The sequence below is a fragment of the Siphateles boraxobius genome, unplaced genomic scaffold (assembly GCF_051911475.1).
Source record: "Siphateles boraxobius isolate OS27281-9 unplaced genomic scaffold, OSU_SipBor_1 13, whole genome shotgun sequence".
Taxonomy (NCBI): Eukaryota; Metazoa; Chordata; class Actinopteri; order Cypriniformes; family Leuciscidae; genus Siphateles; species Siphateles boraxobius.
The window spans coordinates 16,092,826-16,108,181 of record NW_027508733.1 but is presented as its reverse complement, the minus strand read 5'-3'; the positions used below and the strand labels follow the sequence as shown (position 1 = coordinate 16,108,181).

Here is a 15,356-nt window from a genome sequence, read left to right as displayed (position 1 = left end):
AAAAAAAACACTGAAAAAGAAAACGCGACAGATGAGCAGATAGACAGATAAGCAGATGGGAGTGCAGACAGACATATATATAGACAGATATGCACAGATGGACACACACACACACACACACACACACACACACACACACACACACACACACACACACGGTTAAAATCACAGGGCTTGTTGAGAAGAGGTATGCTATTATGTTTCTAACTGACCAAACTTGTAATTTTTGAAATCAAAATTACACACATACACAATAAAACTGGTGTAGGATTTAATTCGTAACTCATTTCCCTCAGAAATTGCTAGTTATTTTCACAAATAATTTTAAACGCATTGAAATTAAATGTGAAATTTTGAAGTAGAAAATGGAAATGCATTTTTATGTAAAACATACTCCAATAATCTGTATTTGCAACTTTGAAAAAAATATTTGTTTTAACTTTAAATGGAGCAAATAGTGTACAATATTTGGTAACACTTTATTTTACAGTATCCTTACACATTACAAGTAGTTACTGTAGTAATAACTATAAATTATGCATAATAAAACGCAACTAACCCTAAACCAACCCCTATTCCTAACCCTATAGTAAGTACATGTTAATTATTATTACTCTTATTACTCTCATATTCTTTAATATGCCACACACAGAGAGTAAGACAGTTATTGCTAATGTCACACAACACTTTGCGCATCAACCATCTCAGTAGCACAAACACACACCCATCGTGGAACCAGCGTCTCGTACACGAGATAAACACATGTGATACTCACCAGCTGTCCAAACATCCAGGACTGCCGCCACACCAGCTAGTTATCACATAAATGACTAATTATCTTATAACAGAACGTTAAGAAGATTTATAATCTGTAAAGATGATTTAATAGCAAGATTTGCTAATGAAAAAGAAGAACATTTGTGTCAACTTATTCATGCCGTTCAAAACCCATATGACTTTTTTTCCTGTGGAACACAAAAGTATAGATTTAGCAGAATGTTCATGCTGTTCTTTCTGATATTTTTACATGTGACATAATTATTCATTTCCAGGTTTTAACTCCCTAGTCGGAGGCGTCATGGGATTCTCCATCCTAATCAGCGCCGAGGTGTTCAAACACGAACCTAGTGTCTGGTTCCTGGACGGGACCATGGGGGTTCTGATCGGACTGATCATTCTGGCCTACGGAGTCAGGTAAGAGTCCCGATCCAACTCAAATAGGAAACTTTAAGGTGCACTAGGTACATGTTGAGTAGTTTTTATATGTAAAAAAAAATGGGAAATGTTACTTTAACATTTAAAGTTTCAACCTTAAAAGACAAAAAAAATCAACAACATTCTGTTACTCCCAAGAGATTCGTCCTTGTAGCTAGTTTACGGAAAAGTCCCCAGGATAAGAAAACGGCTGAAATCAGTGAAATATGGGCCGTTTACACGACACCATTTTCAACTAAAAACTGAAAACTTTTTATGCGCTTTGGCCATTCATTTTTTGTTTCATTTTTTGGGGGCCTGAAAATGCAAACTTGTATTTTAATTTCGGTTTCAAAGTGCAAGTTACCACTATCGTCTCCATGTAAACTACAAAAACACAGATTCGTATGATGTGTTCAGTCTATACAGTTGTGGTCAGAATTATTGGCACCCCTGGTAAATAAGATCAAAGATGGCTGTAAAAATAATCTGCATTGTTTATCAGTGTATATTGTATATATTGTGTATATTGATTATAACAGCATCTTTTGATCTTACATTAAAAAAATGCACAAAAATCAAACCTTTCATTGAAGTAAAAGAATTGAAAGTGTTTTTTTTTAGTACATCGTTGTCGTGTTAATGTACCCATAGTCATACACAAACCACGGTTGTTATCGTAAAAAAAAAATACTTTTAATAAAATAAACATTAACTGAAATAAAACATAGAATACTTAAACTTATTTTATTTCAGCTGGATGCCAAGGCAACGTTTCACATTTTCGTTTAGTTGAAGTTGAAGTAGCTACTAAAATAACTAAAGTAAATAAACTACAACTAAAAAATGTATACGTTTTTAGTTTTAGTAAGTTTAGTTTAGCTAAAAACCATTAAAAAAACAAAAACAACAGCAAAATTACTCAAACTTTAAAGTTAAAACGAAAACAGAAACAAAAATAAAACCTAATTCAAAATATTAACAAAAAACTATAATGGTATATTAATAGTATATAATTATACACCGATGACATGAATGCAAACATCGTGGCATGTCTGTTCACTGTAGCACAAAGCCGTTTTACAAACAGTCATTTGATAATGTACCACTTGAGGGATTTCAGGCGTGACTCTGTTAGTCTTTGGTGCAACTGTAAATATGCCGAAGGGTTTAACTAAAGTCTCTGATAGCAACACTAATTATTTAGCATTTTGCTGGATAAATAGCACATGATGCTCTCTAACATCATTTCCAGCAATTATTGTAATATCACTAGCCTAGAGACTGGAATTAGCGTTTAACTCATTGTCATGGAAATGAAGACGTAACGCGCACATACACCAAACATTCGGGGGAATTGTTTGCAAAGCTCAACCGTAACATCATCTGGAACATTTCCCACTGAAAATCGAACAGCGCATGTCTTGTTGACAGAACTTCAAGTGTAAATGTAAATCTATAAGCTGTAAAATTCCACCTGCTGTGTTTCCTTTCCCAAAAGCACACAGTGTTCCACTGAGCAGAGGTTATTTGGTGTGAAGTGACAGGCTTGTCCTTGAGAGGTTATGTCGAACGCTGGACCTGCTGAGTTTAGCCTTGTCATTGTGGCTTAGGCCAATGAATACATAGTGTTATATTTACGGTTTATTCATGTATTTGAATTGCATACATTTTCCAATCATTTGTATTAGTTTTAACACAAACCTAATGTGATACATATTTGTCAGTCATACATAAATGAAAGATTTCTGTAAGGGTACTAATAAACTGAATCCGTTGTGAATACACAATAACCCGATTCATATATTTATCATCAATAAATCCAATTTGTTTCAATGTTATACATTTGAACTAATCGAATATATTGCTTGTTCCACGTCAAGCCATATTTGAACTGTTTACACTTTTTAATAAATGGAATTTTTTTCACAAGGAACAGATTTATGCTGATTCGAAGCAATTTGAATAAATGCATTTTAAAATATGACTATTTAAATAAAATAAAATAGATGCAAAGTGTATGATAAACTATGGCACGATTTTTTGTTGTTGTTGAAAAAATCGTACCCATTTCATTAATGTATGACTGACAAATTTGTATCACATTAAGTTTATTAGTGTGTTTATGTTAAAAACTGTGTAATCCAAATGGATGAAAAATTGTATAGACAATTCAAATACATAAATCTTAAATTTAAGATCATGTCTTGAGGCCTAAATATTTAAATTAAAGATTTAAACGTTACAAACCAGCTGCAGAAATGACTGTTTTTTACATTCTAAATTTTAAATTCAACATACAATTTCAAGTTCTCATTTTTACATCCAAATAGAAATCTTAATACAATTTCACAAAAGAAAAGCCAAGCATATGATAGAAAATGAAGTATGGATCACTCTAAACGTGCACAATTTGAAGTTATGTCGAAACTATTTGACTAAAATGTTCAATTAAAAAATTATTTTTCTAGATACAAAAAAAAAAAAAAAAATGTGAAAGAGTTTAGATAAACCAACTTTGTTGAAACGTCAATTTTTTTCTTTGTTAAAACATGCTAATTGTCCACATGTACATTGAAGTATGATATTATTTACATTGCAACAGTAATTACCAGGCCATGGCTCTAACCTCTAAACTTACTACATTTGTTTCTTGTCTGACATGAAAATGAGTGAACTTCAACACTTCTTCCTCTTTCTTCGTCAGGTTGTTAAAGGACATGGTCCCGCGCGTCAGGCAGACGAGAAATTACGAGCGCTTCGAGTAGGATTCTGAGTCCGGACAACTCAACACACAAACACTCTTGTGGAGATTCTCATGAGTGGGAAAACACAACACATACACACATTTTTCCTTGCCTCGGGGCAAACGCAACCACAAACTCCCCCTGTAAATATGGTTTTGAAAGGGAAAACTGACAATTACATATATAAAGTGTGTATTATTGTATTGTTCGAGCTGGCAATGTGCCGTGGAGCTGAAACAAGACGTCTCAGAATGTGGCAACCAATTTGACATCTGATATTTAAAACCCAGATTGAATCACATTCAGTTAAACGTCTCTCTGAAAAGGATTTATGGATATTCGTAATTGCATTGGGGCGAGACTTATTTTAGGTATGATTTGCGCCGATTATCAAAAAGGAAAAAATGTTTAACATCTTCAAACAATCAGGTTATAGGGGGAGGGAGAGTTTTATCAGGTAAACTTAACACAGATTGTCTTTTTTGATTAGTTTGTTTTATTTAAGTATTTATTTTAGCTTGTTGTTCTTTAATAAAACTGTAAGATTGGTCACATCTGTGAAAACCTGTAAGAATTTCACATTCAATGAACTAAATAGACAAAAAATAAACAGGGACTCATTAGTTGTCTAACATACAATTTAATTTATTTTTTTACTTTTACATTCAAAATTAGATTTCAATATTTCACAATGGAAAAGCCAAACATATGATAAAAAAGAAGTGTAATTCATTCTGAAAGTGCACAAATTGAAGTTATCCCAATATAGTTGTGCTAAAATGTCCAATTAATAAATTGAAAGAGGTTGTGAAACTACATTTTTGTAGATAATAAAATGGCTCAGAGTTTTTCTTCATTGAGACCTTGTTAAAACTTAGATTTGTTTAGTTTTTCCTTGTTAAAATGTGCCATCTGATTGTCTACATGAACTTATGTATAACTCAACAGGGCATTTTCATATTGTTATTGTAACATTACTGAAATGAAAAGTAAATTAAACTATTGTAACATACTTGTCAATGTCAAAACATAACACATGAAGAAACTTTCAATATACTTATAAAGAGCACTAGTCTACAAATCAACTGCTATTAGAATAAAAACGTGCCGTTTTTGAAATGCCTCATTTGCTAGAATATTGTAATTTCACCTTTCGCACTCCATTGAAACAGTAAAGCTCTGTGCAGTTTAGTTGTTATAGCTTTATCCAGACTCGCATTTAGCTTTTGGTGGAACTTGTAATTATTAAATGGCACACAAACGCGTTTAACGTTACGTTACTCACAGTAACAAAGCCTTAAAACTTGACCCTTCATGATGTGAAATTATAAATTCTGAAGTATTACATAGACTGTTTTGCCTTGAAATTTGGCTATTTAAATGTGTATTTGGGACAAGCCAAGATTCGAAGCATTTTATGTAGCAATTAGCAAATATACGGTAGCTCCGCGGAGCAGATGGACGTAACAGTCAGTCAGATTAGGTATGTGCTATAGGTAGTAGGCTACTGTGAGAATTCGTATATTGGATTGTAGGTGAAAAGCACATTTCTGCTTTAACGTTTGTGCTTTTGGAAAACGGTATGACTTTCGCTGTTTTTTTCAGGTGTGTAGTCGAATTTACCGCCCTGTTCTTTATTGACATTTTAAATACCTTGAGCCCTTGTCAGCGGTAGGCTACTAGGAACAAGGACACGCCCCGGCAAATGGGACTTTTTCCTTTGCACAGTTTCTAAATCTAAAACCACATGTAGAAGTGTGCCGGGGACTTAAAACACGAGACCCAAAAATAATGAGCCGAGATTGAGGCCATTATTTGGTTAAAGACTGAATCCACACCACTCGAACAAATGCACAAATGCATTCGAACAAATGCAGGCAAAAGCCGATGTTAATCCACGCAGGGGCGTCGTGGAATCCGAATGTCATGTGAAACATGAATGTACAACTATGTTGCTGTGGAGTACACATGTATATTTACACAGAAATGTCTGTTGTCACAGAAAAAAAGTTTATTTGAAAAATAAAGATATATCCTACTGATTCCTCAATCAATGAAAACAAATGGTCAGTTTTTATTTTTTTGAATGTCTTTAAATCATCCATCACCCCCCCCCCCCCCCCACACACACACACACACAAACAAGCACACACAAAATAACAAAACTTAATAACAGTTTACAAATTAGTCTGATGTGTGAATGCATTTCAGTTTAAAACAAAATAAAAGCGACTATATTAACAGCAAAGTAAACCAGAACAATTGTGTAAAAAAAAAAAAAAAGAGTTCCATTCATAATTTGGGTTTCATTCCAATTTTTTCCCAATATAAATCCAGGCAAGAATTATTGGCCACGATTTTCAATAAACTAATCTAATATCTTAAAACGTTTGAGACGGTCATTAATATGAAGACCATAGCTACAGCTAAGCTGTACAAAAACTTTTGAAACGGTAGCATCATTTATACTGTAAACCCAATGTTACGGCTTTAGTGAACAAGATATATTTGTTTGATTGTGTGATTTTGCATGTCAACAACCACCAAACGTTTGGTAAAACTATTTTATGCTAAATGCCGACTCTACTATTCAACTACTATTTCGGCTTTTAGCTAGCTAGCATTCCGCCTTCACCGCTTTTTATTTCATAAAGGAAAACAAACCAGACAGTTCTAGTAACCATCAGAAGGCACATCATGTAACGAGAGGAAACAGACCATCGTTCTTGGCTGAAGACCATCGTTTTACGTACAAACGTGTAGATTTCGACAGAAACGCAAACATAAAATCTATCGTATAAGTTAGAGTGGAAAACTAGAAGAGACCATCTATATTTACAAATGTGCAAACGTTTACAGAAATCATACATTGGATAAAAACATCAAATGAGGTTTTTGCTGGCTTTCGCAATTAAACTTTGTTCGCAATGTTTGTCCAGAGTCAACAATAGAGGGAATTATGATATGCTTTGCTGTACTATTTTTAAATAACATTAAGTCAAATTTAACAGCTTTACGTTTTATAGTTTTCAATGATTTTTAAAATTTCAAATCTAAATTAATAGAAAAAATTATTTTGCTCTTTTGCAACAGACACTACTCTGGACAAGCATATGCACTTACATTTAAATTAGTCTGATAAATAATATTTCCCTCTATAAAGAATTTTCTCTTCTATAAATAGTCACATAAAAATCAACAGGCAGAGATAAAGATCTGTATACAAAATAAATTAAAAAAAAACTTTAAAACAGTTTTACAGTGTGTTGAAATATCTGGTGTCAATTCTTCGCTATAGTGCATTTTCATTCCAAAACACAAATAAGTAATAATTTTGATCCCCCCCCTATAATAGGTAGGCAAATTCAAGAATATAGACATTTTAAAATAAAATAAAAAACAAATAAAAACCAAGGCGGCCAATCTGTTTTTAACACAAAGAAAAAAGAAAAAAGAAAAAAAAGTAGAAGAGTAAAGTATTCTATCCTTGTAATGTACACTTTGCTTTTATACAGAATTTTTTTTATACAATAAAAGATCAAATTTTACAGAAATATCTGGGTATTTACTTTATCCACATATATTTGGGTAAACTGAGCCACTTTTTGGCATGCAACAAAGTGACCCAATTTAGTCAAACTCAATCTACTAGCTTCCTAAAAGGCACACTATGTAATTTTTCACCACTAGAGGTCGTTTATTTATAACAAAGGCGTAGCTTGAAGACGCCTCGATTTCGCGGAATCATGGGAGTTGTTGTAGGATACGATGGGACTCGGGCAGAAATCATATTCATGGATGACCGGTAATGTATTAAAGATATATTAACGTTACGAAAGTCGTTTGGAGCGGAACGATATATGATAATAATAATATGATAATCGCTGTAAATCAAGAAAACGAGATTTATACGATAAGACTGTGTTGAGCTGTATAACAACGATTAGTTTTCTGTCGATGAATGTATCCAAACAGTTGCTCACCTGTCTAATAAAAAACATAATATATTAAAGCATCTTTGGTGTTTCCATGGTTTCTACAAAATAAAAACGGAAATCGAGGGTAACGCGGGTATGATGTCATTGTTAGGCGACGCACAGACACGGTCCATGTCCTGGTTAGAATTGCTTATTTCTCTGGATTTAAACATTCTTAGAAACATTTTAGATAATGCAAGTACACAATTCAAGAAAATGTATAACATTGTTCTAGTGGTTTTTGGATATTTTCATCCAAAAAAACTTACATAGTGTGCCTTTAACGGTTAGTTTGGTCAACCGGTTTGAGTTCTAATTTATACTGGCTGTTTTTTGATGTGTGTTTCACTAAAATATCTTACGTCGCAGTTCTCTGGTGCAGTACTGCGATATTTACCGTGGATAGTGATCAACACTGAAAACTCCCAGTGTTAGCATGTGCTGTTACAAGTTGCCGTTTGCCTCACAGCAAATAAACTACCATGCAGAATATAGCGGTACGTTTCGGCGTCTGTTATTTACATGTGAACGCTTCATTTCACAGAGCCAGTAAGTGGAGTGTCCGTTATAGTGTCAACCTGGGGAAGTTTCTTCACGAAGTCTGCTTCCCCATGACTTTAAAACAACAACCGTACTTGCACACACAAACACACAAGGGGCAGTCATCAAAAAAAAGAGTGAAGTTCGGTCGAAGAGTCAGTCGTCAGACTAGGAAACTTGGTCCAATGATGAAAGTCAGTTTTTCCAGAGAGAGAAGAAAAACAGAACCTAAAAGAAAAACAGCAGAACGAAAGACTGGGGTAATACGTGTCACTACAGTGTTTCCTCCATGCCTGCAGGTGGCAGTGTAGAGTTCTGATTCCCTGCACTCCGCTTCAAGTATGTCAGGCAGAAACTTGTTCAAGTTCGCGCAAATAAAATAAATCCAGCAAAAAAAAAAAAAAAAAAAAAGGGTTTCTCCTCTCTCCATCCGTTGTTATTTCGGCAAGAAAGTTTTCTCTTAGCCGAGAGCTGCCGCACTCCAGCGTTTCACTTCCAGACGTCTCCGTTCGCTCGTGCATGGGAATAAAACAAGAGTTGAATTACTCAGAATTCTTTAATCGCATCACCGCACATTAAAACACTGGCACTGTCCGCATTGCACTATGTAACTGTCCGGTCCTGTCCAGTACGGCGGGTTTCGAAACACCGCCTGGTTGGTCGTATGGGGTTGCCGAAGTGTGCGTGTTATAAGCAGTCCTTGCACAGCGCCACCTGGCCTTTCATGTAGTCTCTGCAGGGACAGATGCGTGTGAGGGACTGATGAGCCCCGGCACAGCTGAATAGCAGCAAGTCGGACTGGAACACGCAATGCCGGGCCGATTCACTGTAGGCGGGAACTACGATATCACTGGCGGACTCCACCGTCTTACACTCCACACCATACCTGCCGGCAACAAATGGAAAGAGAGAACGGTTGAAGATATGAAATGCCAATAAGTACAGTGCCATGGTTTTTAGACACGCAGCAAGATTATTCCATGTTTTTTTGGGGGACATTGTTTTTATGTGCCATAGTTATAACATAGTGCTATTTGAAGGTCTTACAGAACCATGATATCATGCTTTCAGTTAATGCAAAATAAATGAAAATATAATAAAAAAAAATATGCATAAAATAAATAATATTTATAATTAAATATGTAAGTATTCATCATTTTAATGTAGAATAAATATTTATTAATATATTAAAAACATTCAAATACATATTTCAAATATAAAAAATATTCATGGAAAATTAAGGAAAAACAAAGTAAATATGCATCTAATAATAGTTATATTTAAATGTTAAATAAATAAATAAATAAATAAATAAATAAATAAATAAATAAAAATAAATAATAAGTATTAGAAATCGGTAAGATTTTTTATGATTTTGAAAGAAGTCTCTTCTGCTCACCGAGGCTGCATTTGTTTGATTAATATTATGACTGTTTTCTATTTGAATATATTTTAAAATGTAATTTATTCCTGTGATCTAAGCTGAATTTTCAGCATCATTACTCCAGTCTTCCTTCAGAAATCATTCTAATATGCGGATTTTATGTTCAAAAAACATTCATTATTATTTTCAATGTTGAAAACGTGTACAATTTTCTTTCAAATTTCTTTGATGAATAGAAAGTTCAAAAGAACAGCATTTATTTAAAACAATCTTTTCTTACATTATAAATGTCTTTACTGTAACTTTTGACCAATTTAACTCATCCTAGATGAATAAAAGTATTGATTTCCTTTTATTTCTTCCCCCCCAAAAATAAAATAAAAATTCTTAACATTCTAAAGACAATTCTAAATTAATAGTCCAAATCTGATGTAAATTTTGAGCAAATCCCACCCTACCTTAGCGGGAGCAAATAAACGGATTCTGAATTGTAATTCTAAATCAGACGTTCAATAAAAGGCCTGTGAAATGCAACACTGCCCTCTGCCGTCTGGATGAAGAACTGCGGTGTGTGTGTACCTGGCCAGATCCTTGTCTTTATTGAGATGCTGGAAGAAGGAGGGCTCACAGATCAGCTGCTCTTCCTGACACATCTGTTTGCAGGATTTTCCTGCCGGAGCCAGCTTCACCTGCAGGGTGCTCAGAGGAGGCCACATCACCTGACCGTGACAGAAGTCCTGCACACAGACGAGGGCGTAGCTTTACCGACCGAGCGTGCATTCTTTACACCACTGAGTCTAATTTCAACGTGTGTTTTCAGATGAAGTGATGCAGATCACACTCTCACGCACGCACACATCTTATAAGATTCAGGCAAAGGTACCTGGTTCTCGATGAAAGCGTTGACGCGCTGTAACATCCCCTCACAGGTGAACTCGTACGGCAGATACGGCTCGATCTGAAGAAAAACATCAGAAATGACTCTACTCAGATATAATGTGCTGGCATTACTGCCCTCAGAAGTGAGCTAAATATGTCATAACTTACATTTCTGATCTCCAGAACAGTCGATATGACTAACAAATAAATTAAGTTGTGCTTAAAAAAATACTAAGATATGACCTAATTTAGGTAGCTAAGGAAATGTGTGTATACATTTGTAACCTGGCCATAGTTAAGGGACAAATTTGCTGAAAAATTGACAAAAACTCAATTGACAGAAACTCCTTTAAAGGGTGACATCAGTGAGGAAATGGCTCATGAATGAAGTAAATAATATTTATAATATATTGATATAGGTCTACATTTATATATTTTCATATATTACATTATATCTCATTATATTCCAGTTAGTACTGGAACATGTTCAATTTAATTATTATTTCAATATTATGTTGTTATTCAATGCAAAACAAAAGTAATTTATATTTATATTCCTTATATTTATAATAAAGATTATTTTTAAAGATTATTATTTAGATATAACAATATTTTATATAAATTATTTAAATTAACATATGTAAAAGACTATATAAAATTATAGTTTATGTATTATTATTAGTAGTAATAATTAATTAATAGTTAATAAATTAAAAATATATTATTATTTGTAATGTGAAACAAAATATTAAAAATATTAATATACTTATATTCCTTATATTTATAATAAATAATATTATTTTTATATTATATTATATTCACGTTCACTTCTGAGGACTGAAACAAAAACAATATATTGATAGTATATTTGTATTCCTTATATTATTATTATAATATTACTATTATTATAATGCATTATTTATATTACAGAAATATTGTGTAAAACCCTATGTTAAATTATTATTATATTAATATATAATGTATTATTCACAATGTAAATCTAAATATTAATATATTGATATTATGATTTTATTCCTTAAATTAATAATACAAATTATATTATATTATATTCACTTTCACTTCTGAGGACTGGAGCATGTTGAATTTATGTGATGTTAAATATGTACATTTAGCTTAAGCCTATATTCATTTATTATTTCAATATTAATGCTTAATTTATTAGTTATAATGTAATAGTAATCTACAATTGTTTATATTCATAATATTATATTAAATAAAATTTTCATTCACTTGTTAGGACTTAAACATGTATTTTATGTGATGTTTAATATGTAAATTTAGCTCAAGCCTAAATTAAGTTCAGCCGTGAGATGATTCTCTGCTGAATGTTGGATTTTGGTAAGAATAAGCTCTTATCTGTGACTGCATTTTTAGACATAAAGAATATCAGAAAGTGCATGTGTGAAATTGTCCAGTGACGTATCCGTGTGGATGTACCTTCTGACTGAGGATTGCTTTAATGGCGTTCTCCACCTCTGCAGGATCATCTATGTTGACGGTCCAGACGTGTGGCCGCCCGATGTACACCTCAGCGTAGGGGTGCTGGGAGGTCAGCTGGGGTCAAAGGTCAAGTGGACGTCAAACACGACCGACGAAGAACAGCAAAAACTCAGCAAACTAATGATAAATGAAGAAGAATGAAGTACCTCTCTGAGCGTGGGTTTGCCCTTGAAGAAATCTGTGTTTTTGCTGCTTTTAGACGGGTCGAACCTTGGGTTCAGGAAAGCGCAGCCATTGGCTATGGCCTCCAGAGGGGCGGGGCCTTCGTAAGGAAAGGAAAGCCCAACAAAAAGCTGGAGAAGAAACAGAGAAGTCTAGTCATTTAAAACATTGTTATATTACATAATACATATTACATCAATTAAAGCAACAAAGAATTCACTTTGACTTCTGAGGACTGAAACGTGTAATTCATGTGATGTTTAATGTCAATATACAATTTCATCTTCTTTTTTTTTATTAAAAATAACTTCTGAGGACTGAAAGATGTAAATAATGAGATGTTTAACACGTAAATTTACCCCAAGCCTATATTAAATGAACATATTACTATTATAAAATTATGAAAATATTACCAATAAAAAAAAATAGTATATATATATATATATATATATATATGTGTGTGTGTGTGTGTGTGTGTGTGTGTGTGTGTGTGTGTGTGTGTGTGTGTGTGTGTGTGTGTGTGTGTGTGTGTGTGTGTGTGTGAATGTTTTCATTAAAACAATAATTATAAAAAATGTTATGCTTAAAATGACTAATTCCTATGAATAAAATATAAAATTATTAATTCATAATTAGTTATTAAATTGTAATATAATCACAATTATCAATAACAATAATAAGCCCAAGCTTATATTAAATTAACATTATTGTTTTCATATTAATATACAATTTCATTAATACAGTAAAATATATATATATATATATTGATATTGCATTATAGAAAATAAATATACTGATATAGTATTATTATTAACTTACATATTATTTACATGTAAAAAATATATAAATATATTGATATTGTATTTATATTCAACAAAGAATTCACTTCCACTTCTGAGGACTGAAACATGATGTTGAATACGTAAACGCACTAATAATTTAAAATGTATTGTTCATTATGTAAAACAAAATATTAATAGGCCTATAATCATTGATACTTCATATGCATTATGTGCTTAAATAAACAAAAGGATTTTTAGCATGTGCAATGTGTTTCTCTTCAAATAATTTAACATTCATTTTGATACCTAAATTGAACATAGATTTGTTTGAATCCATAAGCACAAGTATGAGCAATAATAATAGTGATGCTAGATTAGAAAACACCACTAAGGAACACATTTACACACTCTCGAAGGTGAAAATGCACTTATGTGGTATTTGCGGTGAAATTCAAGCCTGAACGAATGAAAGCTGCTTGTTTTTCTCATAAATCAGGCCTGATTTGCATCTAGAATCCTCATCTCAGCATGAGCAGGTCTGTTTTTGTACAGATAGATGTATTTAGTTGATACTTGAGAGGGAATTCTGGGACTTCCGAGACACTTTAAACAAGCTCGCTGAGGGAAACATCAAACGAACCATCCGTTGAACTTGACAGTTGATTCCCAGAGCCAATGAGAGCAAAGCAAATCTACCAGCAATAAACTCTCATTTGAACAGCTGCACTGCAGCAATCGCTATAAAACTAATCATAACCTCAAAACGCCAGCTTTAATAAAAATCAACAGTGAGAACAGGTGGAATCTCGCCTTCTCTATGATACACAATCCCTGTATAATAGCGTTGTATTCAGCTAGATGACTTAAGCAAATGTTTCCATGCGGTGCGGCGCATCCAGACTTGCACAATAATGTGTGTGTGTGTGTGGGTCGGTGGAAGTGTGACGCTTCACCGGACACACAATGGCGGATCTGTGCTGCGGCCGACAGATGAACACACGCTTCACGCGCTCGTGTTGACCAATCAAATTAACCCCGATGCACTATTCATGCAATCATTTCATTTATGACTAATTTAACCTCATTTACTTCATAAAACAGCTGGAAATATTTCTAAAAAAATATATAAAATTACTTAAAATAGTCTAGGCATTCAGAGTTAGCTTTACCTGAACAAAAATTGCATTTATTTAGCATATTTAAATGTTTTAATAAAATTGTATTTTAAATATTTATTTGTAATATAAAATATATATATATATATATATATATATATATATATATATATATATATATATATATATATATATATATAAATATATATATATATAAATAAATATATATATATATATATTTATTTTTTATAATATATACATTATTAATTTGTCATAAAAATGATTATCAATATTAATAAGAATAATAAAGTAATAATTGTATAATATTGTTGCAAATATTTATAAAATATAAAACAACATTAATAACAACGAAATATATAAAATATGAAGTTTAATATTACTATTAATAATAATAAAACACTAATTCTATAAATATAAAAACTAATTATGAGAAATACAGTTAGTCTATCTCTATTTGAAAAAAAGAACATTAAATATATACTAATGTAATGTGAAATAATATATTATATTACTATTAAAATTATAAATAATAACAATAATAACAAAATAACGAATAAAAAAAGCAATAAATGTATAAAATATGAAGTTTAATATTACGATTAATATCAACAAAACACTAATTATAAATACTAATATTTTTCATAATTACAAAATACAAAACACTAATATTTTATAATTATTTATATGTCTTGTACTTGTATAACTTGTATTTTATTTTTAAATAGCTATTTAAAAAAATGTTTGATAATAATAATACTAAAGTAGCAATAACAATAAAAAGTAACATTAAACATCTATAATGTTAAATATAATAATGGGTAATATTAACAATATTAAAACACTAATTATGGATATATTACTATTATATGCATTACAAAATACTCATTACATATTTTATTAAATTGTTATATAATAAAAATAATAACAATTATGATATAATACTAACAATACATATCATTGTTATTCACAATTTTGATGATATAAAATTAATAAATTATTATTATTATTATGTATAAACAAGGTATTAAAGATTT

The 15,356-nt window shown here is 32.0% G+C and overlaps 2 protein-coding genes across 3 annotated transcripts in view; one reads left to right on the top strand and one right to left on the bottom strand.

The window, feature by feature from the left end:
- tmem163b (transmembrane protein 163b) overlaps positions 1-6,005 on the top strand; it is a 32,230-nt gene extending 26,225 nt beyond the window's left edge. For both annotated transcript variants that reach the window (XM_077226132.1, XM_077226131.1), the window contains exons 7-8: positions 1,053-1,194; positions 3,902-6,005. In XM_077226132.1, the coding sequence (XP_077082247.1) occupies positions 1,053-1,194; positions 3,902-3,962 (203 nt within the window). In that variant the 3' untranslated portion in view covers positions 3,963-6,005. The remainder of the gene's footprint in view (positions 1-1,052; positions 1,195-3,901) is intronic.
- Positions 5,931-15,356, bottom strand: part of mgat5 (alpha-1,6-mannosylglycoprotein 6-beta-N-acetylglucosaminyltransferase) — a 67,836-nt gene continuing 58,410 nt past the window's right edge. Inside the window, exons 13-17 of the mRNA XM_077226129.1 lie at positions 12,389-12,535; positions 12,180-12,296; positions 10,726-10,800; positions 10,422-10,579; positions 5,931-9,344 (exon numbers count right to left, since the gene is read on the bottom strand). Of these exons, the coding sequence (XP_077082244.1) occupies positions 9,146-9,344; positions 10,422-10,579; positions 10,726-10,800; positions 12,180-12,296; positions 12,389-12,535 (696 nt within the window). The 3' untranslated portion in view covers positions 5,931-9,145. The remainder of the gene's footprint in view (positions 9,345-10,421; positions 10,580-10,725; positions 10,801-12,179; positions 12,297-12,388; positions 12,536-15,356) is intronic.